The sequence below is a fragment of the Hipposideros armiger genome, unplaced genomic scaffold, assembly GCF_001890085.2.
Source record: "Hipposideros armiger isolate ML-2016 unplaced genomic scaffold, ASM189008v1 scaffold_87, whole genome shotgun sequence".
NCBI classification, from domain to species: Eukaryota; Metazoa; Chordata; class Mammalia; order Chiroptera; family Hipposideridae; genus Hipposideros; species Hipposideros armiger.
In genome coordinates, this window is record NW_017731437.1 from 435,065 (window position 1) to 451,613 (window position 16,549).

Genomic DNA, 16,549 nt, shown 5'->3' on the forward strand with positions numbered 1-16,549 from the left:
TTTTATTATACCACCGTTCTCTGTAGCAGGAACGATAGCATTTAACACTGAGACACTTTCACTTTTAGGCGGCATCAGCAGAGGGTAAAGATAGCTTAACTGTATATTATGGGACTCCTATTTAATATATTATTACCATAATAAGGTGTCACTCAGTAAACCAAAATATGGTCTACGTTTTCAATACGTCTGTCAGATATGAACAACTTAAAATGTGGCTTTCTTGTCCAAGGGTCCAAGGAACTTGACTCTGTTTTCTATTTAGGGGAGTAGATGACCTCGAAGCACATAATTCACCCCTCTGAACCTCAGAATTATTTACCCCACTGACTCATATCCTGGGACCCTTTCTCTCTTTCCTTGGATAAGTTTTTATTGAAAAACTACAATGCTGCTTGTAAAAAAGGGGATAGAGGGCGGCTGCCAAGAAAAAACTTCCAAGCAGGCTTCTTTTCTGTGTTTATTCTTTTCGCCTCACCGAGGCTGCTGCAAACTGTCGTGTCCTTGAAACTGTTCTTCAAAGTCTGTTGGTGGTTGTCACAGGGCCCCGTGAAGCATGTGTACAGAGTCCTGCAGTGCCAAGAAGAGGAGCTCACGCAGATGGTCTCCACTATGTCTGATGGTTGGAAATTCGAACAGGTATGTTCCTTAGGTGGTAGCAATCCCCGTGTCTTAGCCTAGGATTGCACACTTTTGCAAACATCACTGTCTGTAGCCAGTTAATGACCCTGGGAGTTGGGTAAGGCTGGGTTCACATGATCCTGTTCAGAAACCTGGGGACAGAGAGCCGCTTGCTGTGGGTTATTTGCTCAGTAGTACATGATGAGTTTGGCGGAACTGAGACTAGTGTCATGTCTCCCGGCTTCATACCCAAAGTTTCAACTTGATTGTGCCAAGAGGGAGGCAGCAGCTTGTTCGGGCTTGAAAGTGCTGCTTTCTCTGGTTGTACTTTTCCCGTGAGAGGGGTTTTTTTCATAAGTGCTCTGTTGACACATTCTAGAATAAGTACTAAAAGACGACTACGATTGAACAGTAACCCTTCTTTTCCTTACCCTGGATCAGAACTTTGTCACTCTGAGTATATATGTAATCTGTCGTAAAAAGCATGGTGAGCTGGTGTGATGCGAAAGGAATCAAGTGTAATGAGAAGCGTGGCGTGGTCATTTCCCACCAGGCTGTCTGTTGTAGCTTTGTGGTTATGATTGAGGTAGCAAAACAAAGCCAGAAAAGTCAGAATTTTACTATTTTCTTCCATTAGATGGCAGGCTTGTTCAGTTCATCTGTTGTCTTCAAAACACAGGGTGGATGAGCATAAATACAATGGCTATATTATAATTTTGTATGCACCATGCCTATTTTTATGTAGAGTTTCAGAGGTCAGTTGAAACTGTCACCATAAAGTTACCTTCTCACATAAAAGTTAGTATTTGCATCTGTCTTCAGAACCGATACTGGGTTATTCCTCACATCTACCTTCCACTACAGACTCAGTTCTGCCTTGTGTGTGTGCCCTTCACGTGTGGGTTCGAATGTCATACTGCCACTCCAGAAGTAGTTCTCCCTGCAAAGGATATCATAAAAACTTCTTAAAAGTATTCTTTGTGAAACCAGTGAATACTTGTTAATCTTATTTTTCTCATCTTAACTAATGTCCGTAGGACTTCAAAGTATGCTCCCTTTGGCTCCATTATATGGATGAGGAAGTTGGGGCACAAAGAGGCTGAGGTGTCTTCAGCCCAGCCATACAGCCAGTCAGTCATGGTCTCCCGACTTGGGGTCCCACGTGCACACCCGGGCAACCTCACCCTTGAGCTCAGCTTCTCTCTCTGCATATGCGTTGCCTGTTTGTTTGGTTTTTTTTTAGCTGAGCCATCCTGCCACCTATTGGCAGCTCAGCGGCAGCTCAGCTTGGGCAGGACTCGAACCGCTGTTGCTCAGTGCTCACACTCTTGAGCAAGCTCTTAACCAACTGAGCCACTCGGCCAGCCTTGTGTTGCCTATTTAGCATTAAATCCTGAATTCATTTCCCCAAAAAGGTTACAAGTGCCAGTGGCATATAGTAGCTCTTCAGTGGTTTGCTTGGTGCTTCCAGAGCCTTCGAATGCCAGTCTCCTGTCTAGGACTTCTACTTAAAGAGGAGCCAGCGCCGTGTAGGTTTTGGCTAAAGCAAGTGTCCATTTTTTTTCACAGAAACATTCATTTCCCCTCCGTGTTTGCTGGAGGGGGTGTGATCATGTTAATCCTGGTAGCTAGCTGCCTTTGGGGTTTTTCAGGGGACAGTGGCAGAACTCAGACTTTTCTCTTTGGGGAACCCTCATTGATGACACCTGATGAATAACAGATCGAGTTATCCCCTGAGGCCTCGATGCTCCCAGAGAATTCTTCATCCATTGAGAAGCAAAACTAAAAAGCTCAGTCAGGAAATGGGTTTAATTTGTGTGACACTTTAGTATTTTAAGATCACTACTGTATGTTCACTGTATTCTTGTTTGATCAGCTAATCAGCATTGGATCGTCCTATAACTATGGAAATGAGGATCAGGCAGAATTCCTCTGTGTTGTCTCCAGAGAACTAAATAATTCTACCAATGGCATTGTCATAGAGCCGAGTGAGAAGGCGAAGGTAAGAAGTCACTTCAGCAGAGTTTTGTCTCTGGCTCGTTCGTGCCCAGCCCTTCCACAGGCTTTGCCTGAACTGTCACTCACCTGTTCTTCCCTTTCCTTCTCAAGCCAGCTGTGCATTTCCCCTTCATTTTGATCTTTTCCCTCTTGTAATTTAAATCAAGATTTATGATTATGACAGGAGTTTTTAGTTAGGAAACATGATTTGGAATAGTGTGTACTTTTCCCAGCCTCTGTCAGGTCAGTGAAAAAGAAAAGCTTAGTTGCCATTAATTACTACAAGGTGAGAATTCTGAAACTCAAAATTGGAAAGTATTTTGCCTTTATTATTTGAAACTGTTTCTCTCTCTCTCTCTCTCTTTTTCTGTCTGTCTCTGTCTCTCGTCTCTCCCTCTCCTCTGCCTCAAGAGAAAAAGTATTTGGTTACCTTGGTGACTCTTTCCCTTCCTAAGTTACTGGAAAATCGTTGTATACTGTCATATCGTTTTTCCTCCAGGGAGCCCCTCACACACCCACTGCACATCGCCGGCACGCAGCGTGCTGACCCCTTTCCTTCCGCGGGGAGAAGCGCTCTGGCAGCACAGTTGTGCAGCCATGTTCAGCAAGAGCCTTTCACAACGAAAGTGCTTCAGGAGGGCCGGGGCTCCAGTCCTGCCTCCTCCATGCGTAGCAAGGCATGTGGTGCTGCTCATGGACCCAGTGGAAAGCAGCTGTGCATCTGCTGCTTTTCCCTCAGCAGCCTGCTTAGCACCCCCTCCGCCTGCATCCACAGGCCTCAGCCCTCTCCCCCACCTTCCACTTCTAGATTCTTCAGGAGAGAGGATCACGGATGTAAACTCCAGAATCCGAAACATCAAGAAAGCACCCCAGCAGAGCATCTCTGTGAAGTTAAATCTCGCTCCTGTACAGTCACCGAGCTACTGCAAAGCAAAGCTGAGCCTGGCCCCCAGTGGAGAGTGTTCTGGTCAAAACCAAAGGAATCCCCACCCACCCACAGGAACCTGAAGACAGATGTAGCTTCCAGCTGCAGAATACCTTTTCAGAAACCTGCTTTTGTTGTCTTAGCCAGTGTTCTAACAAATCTTTATAGCAGCGTTTGGGCTGGGCTCCAGTGGTAGCCCTGTGGAGGTCTGGGGAGAGGAAACGGAAGACCTAGCTCCTTGCATGTGCCTGTAAAAGCTGGAGCAAATGAGAGAGGGTTGTCCCTGAGCTGTGCCATGTTTTCACCTGCGTGCCACGACGGATGTTGGCAGCCGCTCTCTGACATTCCTTCCCATCCTATGCACCCTGAACGAATGGAGCAGATACAAACGATTCTAGCTTCCATTCATCAAACTGAATTGAGGTTTGGATAAAGGATAGCATTGACAGAGGCCCCCACATTCCTATGAACAAAGCCTCTGAGGAAGGGAGGCGGGTATCGTTGCTTGTGGTTGGAAGTTGGGGATTGCTGCTCGGGTTTGGGGCATTCAGTTTTGCCTCATTTGTCTCTGGCAGCCTGGACCCTCCAGGTAGCTTGTCTTCTCCCCAAGAGGAGGTTTTGGGCAGGTGGCATCCTGCACTGAATCAGGCAGATGGGAGCCTTAGGTAGTTGGTGTAACTGCTTCCTGCAGCCTTTTCTTACCCTCCATTGGCCCATCTTCCTTCCCTGACTTTTTAAACTGGAATAAAGGGACTTTGAACCCTCTGATGGCTTGGGGTGGGGACGGCTGTTTCTTTAAGAGCTGCCAAATGTGTTATGTTGTAGTTTCCAAAAGAGTTATTTCTGTGACTGTCTCTTGAAGATGCCTTGACTGAATGTGTGACATTTGTGTCTGTTCTTGGTTTCTAACCTTGGCAAACCTGCCCCACAGCTGTGTCAGTGACCCCACACCTTCCCCACTGGTTGAATTGAAATCTGAGGACTCCCCGAATTCCTGACCCCACCCCTCCCTGTCACTTCTTTCCATGTCCTCAAAGATCAAACGCTTGTTGATCAGGGAGAGCAAAGCTGTGGCCACAGAGTCTGTACCTGGGCCTTGTTGGTGAGCAGTCATTGAACGCATGGGGGCCTGAGAACTCTGATTCCCCTCGACTTGCACAGTGTGGTGCACGGTCCAGGGGAGAGGAGAGGAGGCGCCTCTGACGAATGTCCATCTGTAAAAGCCACCAAGCTCGCCACTCCTGGGTTCCTTCAAAACAGGTTCTCGGGGCCGGCCCAGTGGCTCAGTTGGTTAAGAGCGCGAGCTCTGAGCAACAGGGTCACCGGTTTGATTCCCACGTGCGCCAGTGAGCTGCACCCAAGCCGAGGTGGCAGGATGGCTCAGCTGGTGAGAGCACGTGCTCCTAACAAGGTTGCTGGTTTGACTCCCGCATGGGATGGTGGGCTATGCCCATGCGCAACTAAGATTGAACATGGCACCTTGAGCTGAGCGGCCGCAAGCTGCTGACAGGCAGCCGGATGGCGACTGGACTTGGAGCTGAGCTAGCTGCGCCCTCTACAACTAAGATTGGAGGACAACAACTAGGCTGTTCCAATTTTCCAACACTGTTCCCCTTTCCCAATTCCCCAATAAAATCTTAAAAAAAAAACAACTGAGGTTCTCTGCGCTGCACAGCTCAACTGCTTACTAAGTGGGTCTGGGCTCTTAAGTTTTGGAAATGACTATAGACTGTGCCAAATGTCTGGCGCTTGCAGCCGGCCCATGCCTAGCATCCTCACTTCGACCTTATTGCCCTGTGTGTAAAGTAGGGTAGAAATGCGTGCGTCTGCACACCAATGTGAGCGTGCGTGTTGGCATCTCAGAAGTCTGGCAGATGCCCGGGATTTTGACAGCTGTAAAGTATTAGAGGAACTTCTATAAGGAAAGCAGTCACCTTTTCAGAAAAATAAAGATGTGTGTCAAGGAAAAGCTGCTCGGACCAGAGTAGGACAGAGGACTTGGAAGAGGTGCTGTGTGGCCCATGCGAGTGAGTAACATCAGACCGAAAGGAGAAGCCCAGCCAAGCGCTTTCCTGGGCGTGCCTGATAGGACCAGCCCCTGGTCCCAGGCCAGCGGAACGAGTGAGGAGGGGCTGGAGGGCGGACATGGGCAAGCCCCTGCTACTTCTGTTTCTCCTTTCAAATTCTTCACTGGATCCTGTGAAAAGACTGCTCAGCCCCTTGCTAAGTGCTCTGAGAAACAGATAGTGATATTTCTTATCTCCTAGATGGCTGTCTTTCACCAGGTTTTCCTCCTCATGGCGACCCAGTGATAATTGTTCCAATGTTCCTGAAATCTCAGGATGATTCATTTCTTAAGGTTTCTGGAAGAGTGTTTTACCCAGACCCTTGATGAACCAAATTGGTGTGTCTTCTTGAAAGTCTTCATCGCCCCAGCAGAGTCCAGTTGATATTTTCAGAGAGAGGTCTCCCCATTGGTTTGGGGGTGCCAATGACCAGTGACCCACACTCTCCAGCTGCCCCGTGCTGCTAAGTGGGGAGTGCCTCCCTGCTTCATTCTTTGCCCAGTTCTGAGGCTGCAGGCCGGGTCCAAGGAGCAGCCTGGCATCCCCTGAGTGACAACACAGTGGCGTGCTTCTGTCTTCCTCAGGTAAACCTGTGCTTTACCCCTGGCAGTGAGGGGGCGCCCAGCCTCCTCTAGAGTGACTGCGTGTCTGCACAGCTTCAGCTGCTCTCGGGTGTCAGGTGCAGGGGAGGGAGGGACAGATGCTGTAGGAGGGGGACCAAGAGGACACCCGCACCCTCCAGCATGGCCTTTGATCCAGACCTTAGGGACCATGGCTGTCACTTGTGGGTGGCCTTTGTTATTGTTTGTGTGTTTGAATAAAGTCTGAAATGTGACATTTTTTTTTTTTTGGTCAATAAATACATGAAACAAACATCTGAATCTTGAAACCGTTGTATGTTTTCCAGTACTGCAAGCTCCTTGGCTCCCACTGGCACCATTAATGATTCTCAAACTGCTCTCTGGAGGGGAGGGTCACTGCATCTTCTCTAGCAGGGCTTCTGACAAAGTCCTGATTTCTCCTGCTAAAACTGCCCGGAGGGTGCTGGGCCGTCTTCCTCCTCACTTTCATTTTACTGAATCTGAAAGGATGGGAGCGGTCTGAGACAAGGTGGACAGACGGGCTACCCCCCAGAGAGCTGGCAAGAGACAAGGGGAGGAGTATGAGATGGGTTTTAAAGGAAAAACAGTCTTCCTGGAAGAGAGGAAGTGACGAGGTGCCCATTTTCTCTGCAAGGTGGAGGCTGAGTTAAGAGATGTGAGGTGTCAAGTAACCATCAAGAGACAATGCATCGGCACCCCAAATCCAGTGGCACACTTTTTGCCCTGCTGACATCACAAGCAGAATGCTGGGGCGTGGGCTACAGGGACTGTCATTGGTCAACCCATGCTGGGGGGCATAAGTTGGGGATTGTGTTCCCCTTGTCCTAGCCCTAATTCCCGGAACAAATCCTGGACAAGAGAGTGGATGGCAGAGAGCAGTCACATGACAAGGGAAAGGAACCACTCCTTGGCAGAAAGGTAGGAAGCACAGGTACTTAGGTGCAACTCGCTGCATGTCGGGGAGCCCAAGGCTTGGCTGCTCTGGGGAGGGAAGGAAAAGCATCCTTGGGCACAGGTACAGGGGCCTCATGCCTAGTCCCACGTCACCAGCTGCTGGGACGGTCCCTATCAGTCCAGTGTGTCCCCACCCATCCTTTTACATCTCTCGGGACCAGACAACTGCCTTCTCACCTTTTCCTTTGGCTGCTGTTTTGTGGTCTCCCTATCAAGTCGGCTCCCCTCAAATCTGCCAGCAGCTTTGCTTCCTGACGTCATAATTCAAGCGTGACCAGCACGGGCAGACAGCTGCTTCTAAGAGGACTGGTGCAACCCTCCAAGGCCCCTCAGCTCCTGCCTTGGCTTCTACATGGCTTTGCTCTGTCTTCCCGGGGCTAGTCCAGGACCATGTCCCAGCCCCGCAGCCCCCTCCCCAGCCCTCAAGACCTCCCCAAGGCCAGCTCCCAATAAGTACCATCAGCAATCTCTGCACGTTTGAGGATCAAGTCGTCTGTCCCATTTGCCTGGAGGTGTTCCACAACCCAGTCACCACCGCCTGTGGCCACAACTTCTGTATGACCTGCCTTCAAGGTTTCTGGGACCACCAGGCTACCACGGGTGAGACTCTTTATTGCCCCCAGTGCCGAGAGAGCTTCCCCTCCAGGCCGCGCCTCTGCAAGAATGTCGTCCTGGAGGAGATGGTGACCTGCATCACCCAGGCCAGGGGCCAGACCTTGGGGTCCTCTTGGAACTTGGCTGGGCCCAGGGACATGCCCTGCGACTTCTGTGGCCCCCAGAAGCTCAAGTCAGTCAAGTCGTGCCTGGAGTGCATGGCCTCCCTGTGCGAGAAGCACCTGCGCAGCCACTTTGAGGACCAGATGTTCCAGGGCCACCGGCTGCTGGATCCCGTGTGGGATCTCAAGAGCTGCTTGTGCCAGAAGCATCACAAGCTGCGGAGGCTGTACTGCCGCACGGAAGGCTGCTGCGTGTGCGGGACCTGTGTGCTGGAGAAGCACAAGAACCACGACACTGTCCCCCTGGGGTAGGAGCGAGCCCACAAGGAGGTGAGGCTGGGGGTGCGGGGAGGAGCCTGAGGTCTCCTAGTTCTGAGTCTTTGACTGAAGGCGAGGCCTTTTGCAAGCCCCGGGTACACCTTTCCTTGGAAGAAAATTCTGCAGCCATTAAAGTGATGGTCATGAGGGTCATGCTGTGCCATCAGACAATGCTGGCAAGTTAAATGAGTAAGGATCGCACGTGTGAGTCCTGTGTTCAATTTCTTGCATAGGATAAAGGCGGAAAGAAAACATCAAAATACAAACATGTCATGTTAGGTTGGGCGAGTCCCCTTCCTTTTCTCTATTTTCAAATTTTGTTTAATATACTTTCTTGCTTTTCATAATGGAATACTTAGATGTTAGATATTCTTATCGTGTATATTCTGTAACAGTGCTATTCCAATATAGCCAGCTTTCATGGCCCATGGCAAGGGGCTTGTGCTGGAATGTACGCCAGCTCATCACACTGTTGATGTTAGCTGCCACTCTTTTCTCAGTGAAGGAAGCAGCAGTGTGTTGATTTATTGTTTGGCACGAGCTTCTTAATTTGTTGTGGGCCAGTGGCAGTTCATGTACAGGCACTTGGAATAGCACAGTTCTATTGTACATTGTAAAACATGAAAATGCCCATTGCTAGAATAGGTGGAGACTAAAGGCTTGTGGAGAAGGAATTGTGCCTGGCAGCACTGTCCCGGGGAGCCCAGGGCTGCATACCTGAGGTGCCACTCCTTAACCCACTGCCTCCCAGACCTTTCAAGCCACTGAATCCCCCACAGCCCCTTCTTGTGACGGGACACTGATGGTCATCACCGTGGAGAACCTGACTCCTAAGAATGGGGAGAGAGGTACTCAGGGAGTAAGAGACCCTCGGCCAGCTACCCTTAAGCTCTGGTCTTTCTCATTCTCATTGAAACCTCTTTAGAATGTAAGTGGTATGTCTCTTCTGGGCTTGAATATGGAGCTGCTCAGAGAAGGGCTTTTCCTAGGTCGTCCGTCAATCGGGGGCCCTCTCCTCCCCCCACTCCCTCCCAGGTCGAGGTGCGGCAGGTCCAGGCTAACGTGGAGAACCAGATGCTAATGATCACCTCCGACAGCCGGAAGCACCGAGGGCAGGTGGCCTTCCTCTCGGTAAGGGTGGCCCAGCCCACCCTCAGCCCTGGCTTCCCCAGTGCCCTGCCTCAGGCTGAGGGGACTCTCGGGGCTTGGAGTGGATGGCGTGGGGCCAGGCCAACAGGGTCAGGATGTCTAGGCCATGACAATGAGGGTACGGGAGTGGGGCTCAGAGATGCCTCTCCATGCACCCTCCCCTCCAACCCCCCAGAAATTGATCCAGACAACACGTGATGAGGTGAACTACTGCTTCTCAGAGATCATCCGGGAGGTCAAACAGCTGCAGATGAAGGTCTTAGATTTTGTGGATACAGAGGAGGCAGCTGCCCTGGGGAAGGTGGGCAGCACCGTCCAGCAGAGCCACAACCGGCTCCTAAAGCTGGAGGGGACAACGTCTGGCTGCACCCTGCTCGCCAACCAGAGTGACCAGCAGTTTCTGCAGGCAAGACCCCACCCCACCCCCACCTCTGCCCTAGGTGCTGTCACAACCTCCACTCCTCCTCCACCCACTGACACACCAGACCTGCCCAGACCTGGGACTCGGGGATCAGTGTTTGGGGTGGCTTCATTTGTCCACTTCCCTGCCTTGGGGAGCCTCCCGTGCCAGGTCATCCATCTTGAGCTTCCATCAACACTCCTGGCTTCCTCCATCTCAGTGCCCAGCCTTACCCTAAATTCCCTGCCTCCATTTCCCTGGAACACATGGGGTGTACCTTAGGATTCTGGCCATCTGACAGTCTAGGTTTCTTCCCGCTAGCCCAGGCAGCACTGGAAGTGAGACCAGAACAATCTACGAAGCCTGGATTGAAATCCCTTTTCATTCCTCAGCCTTGGCCCGGCCCTCAGCCTGATCTGGTGCTGCTGCAAGAGGGTGCCAGGCAGGGTGGCTGGTGGAGTTCGGGGTGGAGGGGGTGGGGGGATGGCAAAACCCTTCTCTGTTGGGGGGTCCCCAGGCTGCCCAAACCCTGTGCTTGGGAACTCCTAGCACAGCTCTCCTTTCTTCAGCAGCCATCACACCCTTGAGCAGATTTCTGGGGCTATTGCTCACCTTGGCCCCCACACACAACAGGAAGCATTTGACAAAGGTTTTTACTAAGCAATTAAAGGCTCAAAAACACCCTCCCCCCATAGTTTTCTAAAAATCCACTTTGCTTAATGTGCTAGGACTCAGTGGCTGTGCCTTTGGCAAAGCCCTACCGTAAGATGTCCAAACAACCAGAAGCAGGGGAGGGAGATGTCCAGGTTTGAAAAGGGGCAGTTTCTCCACCTGCCCCATGGTTCTGGACACCACCAAGCCCCTGGCATAAGCAGGCGCTCCTGGCATCTGCCTGGTCCCTGGCCCCGCCCTGCATGCAGGAGTTCCCCAGGCTAAAGCACTTCCCAGATTGCATGGAACCCCTGATGGGCACCAACTGTGAAGAGAAGCAGAACTTTCTCCAGCTGCCAGAGACCCTGGCGGAGTTCCGGAGCCAGCTGGTGGATGTGGGTCTCAGCTTTGTCAACCAGCTTCTCCTGCGGGGTCAGTACCTGGTAGCCTGGGGCCACTGGAGGTTCTGGGGGTGGGACGGCCCTACAGGGCAGTGGGTGGGGTCCCGGGCACTTGTAGAGGGCCCTGCCTGCCCGTGTGCACCTTCCCCAGGTGACACAGCCTCCCGGAAGCCCGTGCCCTCTCTGAAAGGATGTTGGGCTGTGAGAGTGTCCTCAGCAAAGCCCCTCCATCTATCCCAGGCCTTAAAATGAACTCCTATGAGGTGCTGCCCCCAGCCGTGGACAGGAAAACACTTCTCAAGTGTGAGTCCTCAGTACTGGGGTCCGCTCCCAGGGCGGGAAGGAAACAGCAGGGCCCCGGGTGCCTCAGTTTCCCCAGCTCCACCTCCATTCAGGTCAGGCCTCCAGAAGGACTCTGCCAGCTCTCTGTTGCCTGGAGACCTCAGAAGGACCGGCGGCTTGGGACTCCAAGGCCCTGATAGGGAAGGGAAAAGGCTTGTCCAGTCCAACCCCTGTGGGTGGGGCAAGGCCCCACCTCCTGCCCAGAGGCCGGCTCACCAACCCTCCCAGGCACTGGGGTGTGGCACAAACCTCTGCCCTCAGCTGGGTGCCTGCCAGCCTCCCCTGGGCATTAAGCCAAGCCAGCTTGGAGCACCCTGTCCATTTCTTCCTCAGACAATCTCCCTTTTTGTTTGATGTTCCCTCTCCCAGGCTGGACTGGGGGCCAAATCCCAATGACTTCTCTGAAATCTCCAGGGTCAAGGTTGTGTTGCGTTTGGTGAACCCTCTGAGTGACCCCCTCCAGGAGCCTTTGACTCTCCCTCAGTTCCACTCAGTCTTGCATCCTGAATAAATAAAAAAGGAGACTATATTAGGATCTGGTGAGGTCAGGGAGAAGGACTCGGTTCTCAACTTCTCTAGAACAGTGGACCTTCGGACAACTCATCCTGCTAGACTCTTATCAGTGCCCTCCCGCCACCCCCATTTGGAGACTGGAAGCCAGGGGAGGGAATAGAGGGGCCACTCCTAGGAGCTAAGGGTGGAAGCACTTGGAAACCTCTAGTAAATACCATGAGACTCAGCACCTCCTTTCTCCAGGCCCCCAGGCTCCGCCCTGGGGCTGCTGACCCTGGCTTCCTTTCCTGTCGCCTGTCCCCTGTCTCCTCCTCCCAGCTTACTGCAACATGAACTTCGACCCCGCCACGGCCAGCGAGGAGCTCTTCCTGTCCAAGGAGACTCACTCGGTGCTGAACCTGGGCATCCTCCTGGAGCGCTATGCCGCTGGCTGCCCCTTCCCGGGCTCCAAGCACTGGCTGCAGGTGCTGTGCTCGCGCAGCCTGTCCGAGGGCCGCCACTACTGGGAGGCCGAAGTGACCAACTCGTGGGTGTGCCTGGGCGTCACCCACCGCCGCAGCGCCCCACTCAGCGGCCGCCCGCCCCGCAACATCGTCTACCTGCTGGGCCGCAACCCGTACTCTTGGTGCCTGGAGTGGGACTCGCTCAAGTTCTCCGTGTGGCACAACAACACGCAGACCGTGCTGCACGGCGGCCACCACCGCACGCTCGGCGTGGCGCTCGACTGCAGCGCCGGCTGCCTGTCCTTCTACGGCGAGGCCGGCAGCGTCAGCCTCATCTACCGCTGCCTCGCCTCCTTCCTGGAGCTGCTTTACCCGCCGGTCATGGTCTGCAGCGGCGCCTTGGTCACACTCAAGCAGGTGTAGGCGGGCGGCAAATAAAAGCTGGACTTCAGAGCTGGCTGGGGCGCCGCGGGGAGGGGAACCCGGGAGGGTGGCCGGCCCTCGGGGTCACCTGACTGGGGGTTAAGGGGTGGGTGGTGAACCTGCCGTGGAACCCGCTGGCTGGACTTCTCCTGCGGCACCCACCCGCCCAGTGGCCCTGGGAACCCCAGAAAACAAGCAGACCTGTCTGTCCCCCCCAGCTACAGAAGGCGCTGGACTTTCCCTGGGACCGGGGACAGTCCTGTGGCCTCTGGAGGGGGCATTTCTGACCTGGGTGCACAGCCTATCACCACTCCCAACTACCCAGAACCAGTCAGAGGCCACTGGCCTTGGTTATCCAGGCTGGTCCTGACCATTCAGCACCAGGGAGGTAGGTACCTGTCCCCAAAGGTCTCGTGGCCTGAGCATGGGTGGGGCTTGGACCAGGTGGCTTCTCTTGGGCTCCTCCCCCTCAGGTGGCCAGACCGAGAAGTGGCACTTACAGATTGGGGTAGGGGTTACTGGCTTAACTGGGGGCTAGAAGTTAAACAGAAGAATGCAGGCAGATCTCAGACCCAAACAGAACGGCTGAGGGCCTAGGTCCAGAGCCGGGCTGGGGCTGCTGACCCTATTGCTCAGAGCTAAGCTGCTTACACAGCTGGTGTTTTATAGCCCAGAGGTGATGTGGAGCTGAGGCTATCCTGGGTTGGCAAACCTTAAACCACTCTGTGCCCTCCTCAGTGTTCCCGAAAGCTGCTTTCCCCGCCCCCAGCCCCAGGCCCAGCCCATTCAACTGCCAGAGGGTAACACTGTGGGAAGACAAAGGGACTTCCTCCTCGCCCAGTCCTCTCCTGTTCCACCTGCCCAGCAGGGTGTGTAGAAATCTGCCTGAGAGGCTAGACCCCTGCCAGGCCACTGCCCTGCGACCCTGGCAGGAGCATGACTGGGGACACCCCTCTGGGGAAGCTGCCTCTGAATTTCCAGCCTCAATCAGCCACTTGTTCCCGTAGCTTCTCATCCGGGGGTTCTCAGTAAGGTTAATGATTGGCTCTGAAGAGTTGAAATGATACAAGCCATGGAAGAAAATCCCTAGGGCAATGTAGTTCCAGACACAGGCCAAACGGTGCCCCAAGGAGATGTGCCTGAATTCCATCTCCATGGGGCCTGTTCTGGGGGGATTAGTCGCCCTCATTTCTTGTTTAGGAGGTGGTGGTTTGGGGCGGCACAACAGGGGCACCCTTTGGCTCTTCTGAGCAAGCCTTGGCTAGGGTCTCTCCCTGGCCTTCCTCCTTGCAGACGTCCTTCAGCAGCAATCCCAACCACTTTTCCCCTTGGGCTGCTGCCCGTGTGGATGGGCAGGAATGAAATCGAAACCTTTCCCTGATATTGAGGAGAAAACTTTCACACCGAAATACCTAATTCTTGCCTCCCCACCCCACCCTCAATCCTCATTCTTCTCAGATCCAGGGGTTGCAGGCTTCGGGCAAGGTCATGACGCTGAGGAGGTGCATGCGTGATCCGAGGGGACAGGGGCCTGCTCTGGCTAGCTGCGTGGGTCTCAGCGTCCTTCCACGTGAGGGAGCTGACAAGGAGGGGGCGTGGCCCTGGCCAGCTCCTTCCGGCTTGGAGGAACATGTAGTTCCAGAGTAGGGTGGTGTGTAATCCCCGAACTGTGACACCCTCAGGCACATGGTACAAAATCACATCCGAATGCAAGAGGAATGTCATTGGCTTTCTTAAATAGTAGTTCCTCATTTAGAGCTCCTAGGCCTGTAGGGGTCCACAGTGATAGTCCTGGGGGTCCACAAATACTTTGTAGTATTTCAAAAAGCCAAATGGCAAGCAGGCGTGCATGTCAGTGAGGTTGGCCATCAAACCAAAATGTCAGGGTTGTTTGCTCATGACTCAGCATTTGCCTCATAGGAAAACATCACAGGGGGGACCTGTGGGTGCACATCAGCCAGTGCTCTTGGATAATCCACATCAGTGAACCCTCCCGCTCCCCTTTCCCCCACTGTAGAGAAACCAGGGAGGGGACCGTCCCTGGAACGCTGCCCACACACTTGCCATGCCGTCCGGCTCCTGCCTTAGCACGCAAGGAATACTTTGTTTAGTATGAGTCCAAACAGGCTGTAAAACAATCTGTCTCCAAGGGTTATTTCACTTAAAAATTTCCTTGTAATTTTTTTTTTTTTTAGATTCTATTGAGGAATTGAGGGAGGGGAACAGCACTGGGCGGAATTGGGGGAAGGGGAACAGACAAGTTGCTGTCCTTTTGTTCTTCAGTCTAGTTGTGGAGGACGTTGCTTCACTGGCCCATATTGGTATTATCATTGCGCTCCTCCCGGGTGAGGTAGATCGGTCGCCGGCCTCTGGACGACCACTCACGGCAGCTCACACCAGCTGCCAGCCACTCACGCTGGCTGCTGGCTACACACGGTAGCTTATGGCAGCCCACTGCAGCAGGGGCTGCAGCCTACGCCGTTGCCGGCGACTCATAGCAGCCCAGCTCCAGGTTGAGTTGTTGTTCAGCATCTTAGCTGTAGAGGGCAGTGTCACTGGCCCTCATGTGGGATCCGAACTGGGGCCCTGCTGCTCAGAGCTGGTGTCCCAAGGCAGCTCTTAACCAACGCGCCACTCGGCCGGCCCTCCTTGTTATTCTTTACAAAAAGATTGTGTTCCTATATTGGGCAAAACAAAAAATTTTTAAAGATTTTATTGGGGAACAGTGTTTTTCCAGGACCCATCAGCTCCTAGTCAACTAGTTGTTTCAATCCAGTTGTGGAAGGTGCAACTCAGTGGCCCATGTGGGGATCAAACCAGCAATCTTGGTGTTATGAGCACTGTGCTCTAACCAGCACTGTGAGCTAACTGGCTGCCCTATATTGGGTAATTTTAAAATTAGTCCTTTTGCTTTTTCTATAAAAGTAATTTTGCTTTTATTTAACAAACACAGAGTGCCTCCTATGTGCCAGCCACCGTTCATGGCAAAATGTTCATGGCAATATGAACTCATTTAATCCTCATAACGACCCTATCAATATGTATTAGTTTTCCCTATCGTATGGATGAGGACCCTGAGGATGAGAGGTTAAATGACTTGCCCAAGGTAACAAAGTTGTACACTGTGGGGTGCCAGGCAGTCTGCTTTTTTTTTAACCACTATGCTCCATAGCCTCTCCTATAATGCATTCATTGTAGAAAATGTACACACTATAGAACACATAAAGAGGAGAACGAAACCTCCCATAATCCCGTCCTCCTAGAGATAACCTCTCCTTTTCTTTCCAGTCTTCTTATGTGGATAAAGCTACAGATCAGCTCAAGATGTAGAGAGAAGATAGAATTACAACTTATATTGTACATTTTCCGCCAACCTCACACTGGACACCTTTTCCAAAGTTACTTTCAAAATGCAAAAATGGCTTGTTCCCCGGCTGCGTAATATTACATCCTACATATCTGTCCTATAGCTTTGATTTGTCTGAACTCCTTCCCTGGTTCCCGCTAGAGGGAGGTGGCAAGTGGCAACCCATCCAAAGCCACAGGTGTCGCTTCCTCCATGGAACTCCCAAGTTTCACCAAAACCCAGGAGGGTCAAAGTAGGGTCCACCCTTATCACCTCTTCCTACAGGTCAGGGGAGCAGGAAGCAGGCCCAGGTGGCAGGAGCCTAGGGAATGAGACTTAACCCTTCCCTCCGCAGAGGATGGTGTGCTCAGATGGGGGTGGAAGGGAGAGGGTATTTGTGGGAGCCTCTGGTAAAGGCCCTGCCGGGCATAGCGTGGGTACCCGATGGCTGTCAGGAGCACCTCACCCAAGACAGCATCAGCTCAACTCTGCTTTTCCTACGAGGAAGGAGGTGGACCCTCTCCAACCCGCCCTGCGGGCCCTGTCCTACTCCCACCCCAACCCCCCAGCTCCTTGCCACAGACAGCTCCCAGTAGCTCTCATGGGCCCACTTTACCAGCCCCCACTTCATTCTGCCCCCGCAGGCTGCACCCTGAGGATGGGTGGCTGTACCACCTGCTG

At 52.7% G+C, this 16,549-nt stretch overlaps 2 protein-coding genes across 2 annotated transcripts in view; both read left to right on the forward strand.

The window, feature by feature from the left end:
- The window catches only part of KCTD2 (potassium channel tetramerization domain containing 2), an 11,587-nt gene extending 7,275 nt beyond the window's left edge, over window positions 1-4,312 (forward strand). The window contains exons 4-6 of the mRNA XM_019644455.1: window positions 544-639; window positions 2,498-2,623; window positions 3,428-4,312. Coding sequence (XP_019500000.1) covers window positions 544-639; window positions 2,498-2,623; window positions 3,428-3,457 — 252 coding nt within the window. The 3' untranslated portion in view covers window positions 3,458-4,312. The remainder of the gene's footprint in view (window positions 1-543; window positions 640-2,497; window positions 2,624-3,427) is intronic.
- Window positions 4,313-5,565: 1,253 nt separating this feature from the next.
- Window positions 5,566-14,663, forward strand: LOC109383630 (tripartite motif-containing protein 47-like). Its single transcript, XM_019644232.1, is given in 7 exon segments — window positions 5,566-5,571; window positions 7,436-8,212; window positions 9,236-9,331; window positions 9,525-9,755; window positions 10,670-10,832; window positions 11,042-11,104; window positions 11,975-14,663. Coding segments are annotated over 7 exon segments (1,884 nt in total). The 3' UTR covers window positions 12,523-14,663.
- Window positions 14,664-16,549: the final 1,886 nt, after the last annotated feature.